Consider the following 11038-nt stretch of genomic DNA (forward strand, 5'->3'; position numbering starts at 1 on the left):
AAAGCTGCTTCAAAAGCATACTTGTTTAAGAAATGAAGATATGGAACTTATAATAATATTTAAATAAGAAAAATGATAAAAGTCACACTCAATTCTGCCAGAAACACGCCTAGACAAGACCACAAGTAGATCCAAATCTCTGTTTGGTGTAGAATATGAGGCTTTTTTCCACTTTGTACTGCTGGCAAGCAATCACAGGGAGTCACTGCAAAACAATTTTACACAATATGACAAAGATGCACAGCAGATTACAACTTGGGCATTAATGCAGGTACAGTCCACAGGCTGGAATGTTTATCTTCCTTTTTCCAAGTGCCCTCCTGTACTGCCAGTTCAGCTCCCTTCCCCAGAATTGTGTGTCCCACCCAACAGCATTACTATTACTATTTAATATATATTTGCCTATACACTTCCTTCCGTGCATGTAACTTCAATAAAGAACATCCTTATAGCAAAGACAGACTTGGCTCTCACCAGCTCCTTTTAAATATGTGATTTTTTGCTATACTCAGCATAAATATTAGCTGAATATTCCTATGTCTGATGGTACCTTTCTACTGCAGTTCTTGCAAGAGTTTCATCCAACAGAAGCCACTGAATTTTTCCATCCAGCTTTTCTACAATGAATGCTGGGTGGCATCTTTAGCAATCAAGTAACAGTAGTTTGTAATCATCAGCAGCAATTCTTTCAGTAGGATTCACACTGCATTTTGACACCCCTGGAGTAATGAGTAACCCATAATCCAGACAAATCAGGTTTCATAAAACTAAAAGAAGTCATCCATTGTCGTAATCAGTGTTCTTCTCTGACATATGTAATTTTTGTCAGAGACACTGACCCATAAATATTTATTTAAATATATAACACTCAACTTCCCTCCAAACTTGTCTGCATCAATCCTTAAAACCTGATTAAAACTGAAATGGGAAACCAAAGAGGTTTTGAGAGAACAGAAGGATTATGGAAGACTTCCTGCTCAAGCCTAACAACTGAATAATACCAAAAGGAAGGTCTTGGGCTCTTCTATAATCTGGATTAAGTGTGGGAATAGCCAAGTGCCACTGCAAGACAGAAGCCTCATCCTTGCCAACATAAAACAAAGCTGCATCCCCAAACTGTAGTTTCACTTCAGCTCTCATTTTAAGTAAGCAGCAAGAGGCAGTGTCCTCACCCTCACATTCCCACAACTTTGTTAACCCATTGTACCCCAAGGGGCCCCCCTCCCTCATGCCAGCTGGGTACATTCCAGTCCAGACCAGATCCTTGATCCCATTTCTGCATCAGCTTCACAAAAGGCCATTGGAGCATGAGACTGCACAAACAAGAAGCTTGGGACACACAGGAAGGGAAAGCTTAGAATGGAACTGTGTGCCAGAGGAAGTGCACATGGACTCATCAGCACTGCCAGTTTCAGCAATTCCACACACTGTCACTCCCTTCCCCCAGGCAGTTTAGCCATTTGTACAAATACATCCTCAACTCATTCAAAGAGATGATTTGTTTAAAACTTCCATTAACTATCTGGAAGAGCTGGTAGAAGAGAGAGAAAAGTTTCATTTTACAGGTCCAGTTTTGATGTTGTCATACAGTGAAGGAGAACAACTGGAAGTGGAGTTTTTCAAACTCTTGAAAGAAAAGTACTTGTATTTTGAAACCCTTCCTATAATGTAACCATGGAAAACAACCCCATCTCACTTCCATAAAGAAAAGCACATATATGATCATTTTACACCTCAAATAGAGTTTGAGGCAAAATGACATAAAGCTCTCTCTCTTAAAGCTTGTACTTCCTCTAGTAGCAATGTCAGCTGAAATGCCACCTCTCCTCAGTCAGTCAGCTCTGTATCACTGACATTCTTCATATATATTTCCTACATGTAGGTATTAGCCTGCCACATAGACTTACAAACCATTAGAAACAATGGGAGAAGTTTCTCCCTTTGCTGTTTTCAATACCTAAAGGCATTTCACAAATATATCACAAAGCAATATCCCAGAAGCAGGAGCATGGAGTAATTCAGCAGGTGCCAAGCAGCACCCAAACTCAGGAACACTTTAACTGCCACAACAGTGGCAGGGAGGGAGAGGGATTGCTTCTTTGCAAGCTGAACCACAGAAGAAAACCTCTTGCAGTTAGAGTGCTGTCTTTCAGGTCAAACAATGTATTTTTAGAATGTCTCCACAGTTTTCAATCATTCCCCCCCTCCCCCAGCTTGCATTGCTTCTTCTGCTATGAAGATATGAAGAAAAGGCTCCTTTCTTATCTCAGACCAAACCACTGGGTTAATGTGCTTGCTGGAGAGCCAGGCAGCCTCAGCAATCACAGATATGTTACACTTAATGGAACATGTGTGATAAGAGACTTTCCTTACAGCTTTGAAACCAGTCAGGAGCTCTTTGAAACACTTCTAATGCAACTCATTTCTCTTTTGCTGTTCAGGATACAAGTTGTTTTCATCAATAATACAACAAGACCAGAAGACAGCACTTTGTAACTGAGTTTTCCACTTATACGTATAAACCTCTCCAAAATCCTTTATTTTTCTATTACTAACTCTTCCCTTGGACAGGAATAAGAAGCAAGGAAAAAAATCACAACACCACAAAAACCCCACACCAAACAAGGACCATTTATTTTAATGCCCAACGTTTATGCTAAACATCTGTCTTTTGTGCACCATGGAAATCAGCCTGTCTGGTGAACTGGCTTGGATTAAAAACCCTTTTTATCAAGAGCAACACCACCGATACAAGGGAAAAGTTATAAATGAGAAAGGCTCCGGAGAATCTTTCCTGCAGACTTTAGGAGGTAAGTTCAATAGTGCTTAAAACTTTGACTAATTTTCCTTAATTATTAAGCAAACTATTAACCAACAGCGGCAGATTCTCACATTACAGATTGAAAGGAAGTACTGAACTTCAGACTAGACTGTTATTACAGTTACTGGCTGAACTGTATGCATTTTTTAAAATAGAGTTTAATATGCTTTCCACAAAACACAGACAAGAGAAAACAAGTTTAGGTTCATTAAAAAAAAAAAAAAAATCAATGGTATTCAGTATTTAATGAGCAAATAATCTGAGTTCTCTAAAGAATGTGCATGTGTCCAGAGGGAGAGTTCAACAAGGATCAAATATACCCAGCAATACCTATTCCAGACTAAGAAATAATATATGGCACATTATGTATGGAGTATAATCTCAAAATTTTTACCTTTTAAGAGTAATTCTAATTTAAAAATACATTACAGTAAGTCAAACAATGTCTTTTCAATTTGATAATTTCTTATCTGTTTATGTTTGGTGATATTTGCTTTCCTTAGTTCTTTATAACAGTGAAAACAAGAATGCCTTTTTTCTATTTACTGCAAGTGGTATAAAGTCTCACAGTTTCTTAGTCACATTGTTATCATCTTTGTTTTAGGGTCTTATGCCCAACAAAATAAATGGAGTAAGTCTTGAGGCAGCATTATATCCAACTTTTTGTATTTGGTATTCTTTTGGGGTTGGAACCACATTATGTAGCCAAAATAATTTTGAGAACAAAAATTCTGGAGTGAGGAAAGATTTCCCCATTAAAAGCTGAAATATGAAAAAGGTAGGATTGGGATGGGGGGAACCTCACAGAATAATAACAAACTGATCCAAATGTCTTCCATTGTGCTCAGAGAACAGCAAAAGGCAGATATAAGAAAGGTATCTGCCCTCCTTCCAAAATGCCCATGGATTTTTCCTTCATCCCTCACCCTGCCAAAAATGGGAGGATTCCCCTCAAGAGCTGTGAAAATCAGTAATTTCCCATAAGAATAAAATGACCATTACCCAGTCTTGGTCTGAGAGTATGAAAATGCTTCTGTGCAATTGCATAAAATATCTCACATCTACAGCTTAACAACGTAACTTCTGATATGCAGCAAACCAACAATTCCTTTGTATGGTGTGTTTGAAGAAATCAAACTACAAAAGAACAGTAAAACCCCACCAAAATATTATGATCTAGTATGACAGGCAAATCATTCTTACAGCCTCCAGCCAAGCAAAAACTAATGTTTGTAGAGTGCTTGCAAAGTTCCTCCCATAAGTCATTAGCAGCTTGGAGCAGGTTACTCACTGTCCCAGAACAGCTCCTGTGCTGCTGAAGACAGAAATGCCAGAGGTCTGATCTGCTGCACAGAACAGACTTGGCCTCATTTTAAGTCAAGACAGAACCCCAGAACAAAGTGAGAACATGAAGTTTGTAGAACAGTAGTACCACATTGAATATAAATATTGTTGACATGGAATCTTCCCCAAATGCATGGTGACATAATTTTGCTTTGATCATTTTCTACTTTTCTGCCATGCCCTGGTGAAGCACAAATCTCTATTTGTTACTGATCCTGTTACAATGTAACTACAGAGGCACAGAGTACCTATTTGTCTCTGACAAACAGCACTATTAGCATGATTTTAGGTTTTTACTGGATAGTCTCAGCCATCACCCATTTGTAAACTAAGGAAACAGAATCAGCCTCACTCATAGAGGGTTTCTAATGATGACAGGAGATTTCTTCAAGGACACAGTAAAAGCCACTCTACAAGACACAGGGTTGTGTAAGAGGAAGGTGCTCCTTACACAAACTAGCAGCCCATCCTCTTTCAGTCATGAAGAGTTCTCAGAAGAACTTCACCTTAAGCCATTAGAGACACATGACATTAAGCCCTTGGAAACACACATTATAGTAACCACTGGCTTAAACCTCTGATTTGAATTAGTTCCAAAAATACAAAGGTTTTTCAAGCCAGCAGGCAATGAGTGGAAGTGGAGTTCCTTCTGCATGAAGAGCACTTGGACAAGAATCCCCTGATCCACCCAGACAAACAAAACACACACGTGTTGAAATCTGTCTGCAAATCCAAATTTGCCTGCAAATTCACAAATACTGTGCAAATGGAGGCAAACAGCTTTAACACAATTCAACCATATAATTTGTTTTCCAACTCTTTCAGAGGACAGAAAATTTAGAAAACCTTATGTAAGGAAAATAATCCAAAACAAAATAGCTTAATGCAAAATGTAAGGGAGTAAGTGAGGTGGAAGTTATAAGGAATAAAAAGCTTAGATGGCATTTTCAATGCTTTTAAGCTTGTATTTGAACAAAGTGAACACACTCAGAGAGCAGGAAAACTCATCTGCAGTTTATTTGTGGCACCTGAGAAAATAACTCATGACATACTAACTGCACTGGACATCTTCCATCTGCAATCACTGGAGACAGGATGGGGTAATGAAAGAAAGGAGAGTTTCTGACCAAAGTCTTTTAAAATGTCAATGGCAAAGAAATAAGAGGAAAAAAATACTCCTGATTACTTCAGAATGCAATTCCCACATCCAGGCTGTAATTTCTTCCTTGCTGACCTTTGTATGATTTCTTCCCTTCCTTGTACTATGCTATGTCACCTCTATCCTGAACCCATGAGCCTCCCACAGATCTTACACACTTATGTCCCACAGGAAAAGGAGAGCTTTTATCAAGGAAAACAATTGGCTTCAGGGGTTTCTAATGAACTCACACACAGCCTGTACCTTCTCTGATTACAGATACCTGAAAGGAGCTTGTAGCAAGGTGCTGCTTGGTCTCTTCTCCCAAATAAGAAGTAATGGGACAAGAGTATATGGCCTCAATTTGTGCCACTGGAGGTTTAGATTGGGTATTAGGAAAAGTTTCTTCATGGAAGGGGTTGTCAAGCCCTGGAACAGTGCCCAGGGCAGTGGTGGAGCCACCATCCCTGGAGATATTTAAAGGATGTGTAGATGTGGCACTGAGGGATGTGGGTTAATGGTGGACAGTGCAGTGCTGGGTTAATGGTTTGGTGTGAAGATTTTAAAGGTATTTTCCAACCTAAATGATCCTGTGATTCCTTCCCTGGATGATCCAATGATCCTCTAGTCACTGTCACACACCATGGTGATTCCACAGCAGCTCCTGCTTCCTTATACCATCAGCAGTCCCAACAAATGAATCAAATTCTTGCTTCCTTTAAGTCACCAACCTCAGAGCTGCAATTCTTTCCTGACACCTTAAAGTCCATCTTATCCCTGCTGCCTCCATCTACAGCTCCCCTTCTTTGCAAACCAAGCAATCTGCTTAAACACCCAACTCAACACAGTACTTCTCCCAGTCTGTTGCCAGTCACTTCCCTCACCTCCCAGACTTTTCAACTTACTGATCAGTTTTGACTTCTTCCTCTTTGTGACACTTATGGAAGGAAGATTGCAAAGATTATGAAACAGAGGAGATCATCTGCCTTAGGCTGTTCTTTGCCACCATGATAGAAGCTATCCTGCTTCTTACAGATCCCAGAGGGATTAACATTTGACTGGTCTATTAGGTACACCAAAGCACAGCCAAAGCAGTGTTCCCATCAAGGGGACATGCTGATGGAGGAGGGAGGTAAGTTTAATCTAAATATTTCAAATCATTAATTAAAGACCAAAGCAATATTGCACTTTGGTAGTATATTTGCTTTTTACTGAAAGCAGGCAGTCATGATAATATAATAGAACAGCAATTTAAGCAAATTTAGCATCATAGACAGAAAACATCATCAGATATTTCACTGGAACCCTCCTCATTACATTGTATTTGAAACAGACATCACAGTAATCAGAAGTGATCTAGGTTATAAAACTGAACCTGAAGTTTATTTGGATTAGAGAAAGTTATACTCACAGCTGGCATTTCTGTAGAGCAGAAAAGGTTCATGGAGCTGAAACTCCAAATCTTTATTTACTGGCTCAACCAGGTTGTGCATATTCAGTCGATTCACTATCGTAAAACCATGATAAGGAGAAGCTGACCTATTGTGTCAATTAAAACAAAACCAAGGATTAATATCTTCATCAACAGAAGGAATTTTCTGAAACCAAGTTTGAATTAATCTTCAAATTTCCATTGCTTTATTATGTGAAGCTTTAGCAGCCCTGCAGCTCTCGCAATTGTTTTTCTATGCCATTTCTTGGCATGCCTTAATTTCAATTTCAAACTACACTTACCTCAAAGCAGGATTAGGATTAACATTACAGTTCTACACTGTAAACTGCTGAATCGAAGATATGCCTCTGAAAAATATATTCAAAAAAACTAGGGCAGGTCCACCATTAAAATGTAAATGTATTCAATACTTGACATAAGATCCTTTTGAGGCATTTCAGAATTTTTTTATTAGAGGAGAAAAACCAAACCACTTACACAGCACCATTACCTTACTGCAAATAGACAGGACAATAAAAAAGAGCTCCTGTCTTAAATAGTGGAAAGTACACTTACAGGGGGAACCATAAACAGCAATTTCCTCCTAAAGGGAGACTCCGGAAGTAAGGACTTAACCCAGAGTCCTGAAAGTAAATTACTCAGAATTGTACTGCTTAGTGAAGCAATTTTTATTTATCTATATTTTTTTCTGGACACCAAGTGGAAACAGAGAACACTGAGCAAGCACTGAAAGTTCAAGACAGTTTTAGATGTGTTTTCTCTTGCTGCATGAATGTTCTGTCACCACTCAGCTGTGCCTGTAAACTGGTGTATAACCAACAACAGCAGCACAAGGAAGGCAGGTTAAAAATCAGACACACTTACCTGGTAAATATAAATATTTCTGTAACAATGTGGCCACTTTTACCTAATGATTTACAACCTGTCAAGAGCTTCCAAAAACAGGGTAAACAACCATTACCATCACAAGTGAATCTCTTAATGCACCACAGAGAACTTGTTTGGAATCATCAGCTAGTGACACTGAAAGTTTTTGCTTTGGTTTTTGCTTTGATTTTTTTTTTTAAGTTTGGTTCACTTTCTCACACTAAGTATTTCCAAACTGGGAGCTGAAGTAGCAGGAAGTGGTTACTCAAATCCCTACATAGTGCCAGGATAAAATATTGTAATGAATAACTGTAACAGTTTGCTTCAGGATGGCTTAAGTCTGCGTTATTTATATTTTTTACCTTCAACAAAGTGTTATTTCATTTAGATTTTTTTTATTTGTCTATTTGAACTTATTATTGATTTTATGGACGGGTTCTCCTCCTCACCCCTTTTACTTGTCCTAGAGAACTGGAAATTTCTCCCATGGTTTGGACAGGAAATCAATTAGCCCCCCAAAACCAGACACTACAAAATCTCCACTTTTTGGGCAACTTCATCCATTTACAAAAATTTATGCCATATTCCAGGAGTAAATTAAAACATATTATTTAATTTCTCATCTCTATTGTTTTCATAATCAGCTTTATGGATTTCAGGAGACAAAGGGAGACTTGGCTCTTAACAAACTCAATGCACTAAACAAGTGCTACTGGATTAATAAAATAAGCTCAATAAACCAGTTTTTGATGTGGGTACATATGTGGCATTCAGGTTTTATGCTTTCTCAGCAATACTTTTAGGGGCTTTTGACAGAGTTATTCACCCATGTGCAGAATTTATTCTTTTGAGTGAGTACACAGCAGTTAACAGCTGGACAAGCAAAAAATGATGAGTATGAAAGCTCAGCAGGAAGCCATCTGGAGTTTGTTTTCTTAAGGAAAGAAAACAAACATGACCCCCACTATATCCCCTCTCCCCCAAAAAAACCAACCCAAACCACCTCTTACCTTTTATACACAAATAAGGTCCCTTCTATGTCGGTTTTCTCCTACAAAAAACAACAAAAGCACTTCAGGGATGAGCTTGTTCACACAAGTAGGTTTTAGACAATGCTTTAATGAGAGAATTACAATATCCTTATCTTTCCATAAGATTTGACATCACAGGTCTAAAAATACGCTCTGCTGTTCTCAGAAACTACTAGGTTTTTTTATTAGAAAGATCAGGAAGTTAAACTCGCTGCCAAAATACTTTGCTCACTCTCTCTATTTGTCGATGTGATACACACAGAGCGTTCCACAGCCTTGCCCTGCTGGGCCTGACGGGGCAGGCTCCAAATCTGGCAGAGGTTGTGTTCCAGTTGAGCTCCAAGGAGAACAGCAGGGCAGGGCAGGACTGTGGCCATGGCTCCGTGTCAGACTCCAGCTCCCAGAGCAATCCTCCCCTCGGCGTGTGCGAGGGAAGCTGCTGCAGCTCCAGGGCTGCCCTGACACCGTGCAGTTCCCCGTATTCCCCTTTTTATGGCTCCGTGATGAACCCGGCAGTCGAGCCAAACTGTGCTTTAATGCAATGACGAACACTCATATCTCTTAAATCTCCCTCTTCCCCAGTTAGGGCTCTGTGCAACAGGCGCGAGCAACAACAACAAAGTACGATTAAAAAGAGAAAAAGCCAATGGCCACCAGCAGTCAAAGCGCCCTCCAGCCCGGTCCGAGGGGGAACGGCGCCGCCTCCCCGAGCACACACACGGCCTCGCCTCTCTCTCCTCCTCCTCCTCTGCCTCTTCCTCCTCCTCTTTCTCTGCTCTCCCTTTCGCTTCCTCTCCTCGTCTCCTTCTCTCTGCTCTCCCCCAGCACAAGCGGGGGGAACGCGCCCAAACCCCGAACGCCCCCCGGGCGAGTGCAGCCCCGCGCGGGCCCCGTGCGGGCGCGCCGGGCCAGGCGGCTGCCGGGGCACGGGCACGGCCGGGCCCGCCCCGCCGGACTCACCCACTCGTTGTCCTTGGGGCTGAAGCTGTAGAGCGCGACCTGGCCGGTCACGTCGGCGATGCCGGTGATGAAGGGGTCGTGCCGGCGCAGGGCCGCCAGGCTCATCTCCTGCCCCGCTCTGCCCGCCGCCTCCATCTTGGATCCGGGCAGCCCCGCCCGCGGAACGGCAACAGCCGCGCCGGTGCAGCGGCACGCCCGGCCCCGCCGCCGGCCGGAGCGCCCGGCCCGCGCCTGCAGTTCCGCCACCGGCCAGGGCCCACGCCCCGCCCCGCCGGGCCCTTCTCGGGCCCTGCCCGGGTCTCGCTTCTCAACTCGAGACCGCAGCCCTTTGCCGGGTCCCCGCTCCCCCCTCGCAGTTCCCGTGAATGAGCGTTTGCAGGGCCGTGGGCCCGTGGGCCTCGGGCAGGGCCGCGCCCCCGCCGCCGCGCGTGGGCCGGGCTGAGGGCCGGCCCTCGCATCGTGGTGTTATATTTATTTACCCCAAAAGTAACCCAAAGAATCAGGGGTTTGCTGCAGGCTGCCTTGGGAAGCGCGATGAGCTCGGTCACAGGCTCAGAATTCTCTCCCAGCACTTGGAGGGTGATGCTGTTTGCTCCCGTGTCTGTCTTTTGCTGGTGTGTCAGTAGTTCACAATCTGCAGTGGGATATGGAATTTTCAATGTTTTAGAAGAATTTGAGGATTAAATATTTCTTTCAGGTATAGTGAGCATCCACAGATACATTTCTCAGGTAAAGTAAAGGTACACAGGACAGTAAACTGGCATATGTAGAGCGCTATGTAGTACATGTCTACGTTTGCTGAAACGAGAACAAAGTAACATGCAGTGCACTGAGCTTTGTCAATTGCTAGTGATTTTAGGAACAGGAAAGTTTAGATAATTCATCATAACCAAGGCATTAATTACTTCCAAGATAAGTTCACTCAAGTTCAAGTACTTTGTAGCGTTTTGTGCAATCTGACAGGAAAAAATCAAAACCTTGTAAATTTCTAAACAAAACCTTGTTTGTAAGTTTCTAAACAAAACCTTGTTGGTGGCAAACTCCTGACCCTCCTGAGAATGTAAAGAATGTGTGCTATGCTCTGTTTTACCACAGGTGATGTTCTTTGTTGCAAGTGGACAAACTTCTGATTTTAATACAGCTTTACAGGTTAGTCCTCTGCCATGATGGCTGACATTTAATGCACAAACCATAAACAAGGACCCAGCAGTTGTGTGATTCCAGAAAAAGTCTTTCTGTTAAGAAGTGGAAATATCGAGTTCCAGTTTAATACATTTTTTTTTTAAACTGTAAAGCTTTTGGGGCAGAACAATAATGTGCTTGTTTTGGTGTCAAACAGTTCTAGTGTAAAGTAAAAATGCTTTTCTTAGGAAAAAAGTAATCTAGAGAGAAAACTTCATCCCAGTAACTCACCCTTGAACCCC

The 11038-nt window shown here is 41.8% G+C and overlaps 1 protein-coding gene across 3 annotated transcripts in view; it reads right to left on the reverse strand.

The window, feature by feature from the left end:
- Positions 1 to 9762, reverse strand: part of DCP1A (decapping mRNA 1A) — a 31697-nt gene extending 21935 nt beyond the window's left edge. For 2 of the 3 annotated variants that reach the window (XM_058812785.1, XM_058812784.1), the window contains exons 1-3: positions 9615 to 9762; positions 8634 to 8674; positions 6715 to 6842 (exon numbers count right to left, since the gene is read on the reverse strand). In XM_058812785.1, the coding sequence (XP_058668768.1) occupies positions 6715 to 6842; positions 8634 to 8674; positions 9615 to 9749 (304 nt within the window). In that variant the 5' untranslated portion in view covers positions 9750 to 9762. The remainder of the gene's footprint in view (positions 1 to 6714; positions 6843 to 8633; positions 8675 to 9614) is intronic. The other variant, XM_058812786.1, reaches the window with a different exon arrangement.
- Between the last annotated feature and the right edge of the window lie 1276 nt (positions 9763 to 11038).

Source organism: Ammospiza caudacuta, chromosome 12, assembly GCF_027887145.1.
Source record: "Ammospiza caudacuta isolate bAmmCau1 chromosome 12, bAmmCau1.pri, whole genome shotgun sequence".
Classification (NCBI taxonomy): Eukaryota; Metazoa; Chordata; class Aves; order Passeriformes; family Passerellidae; genus Ammospiza; species Ammospiza caudacuta.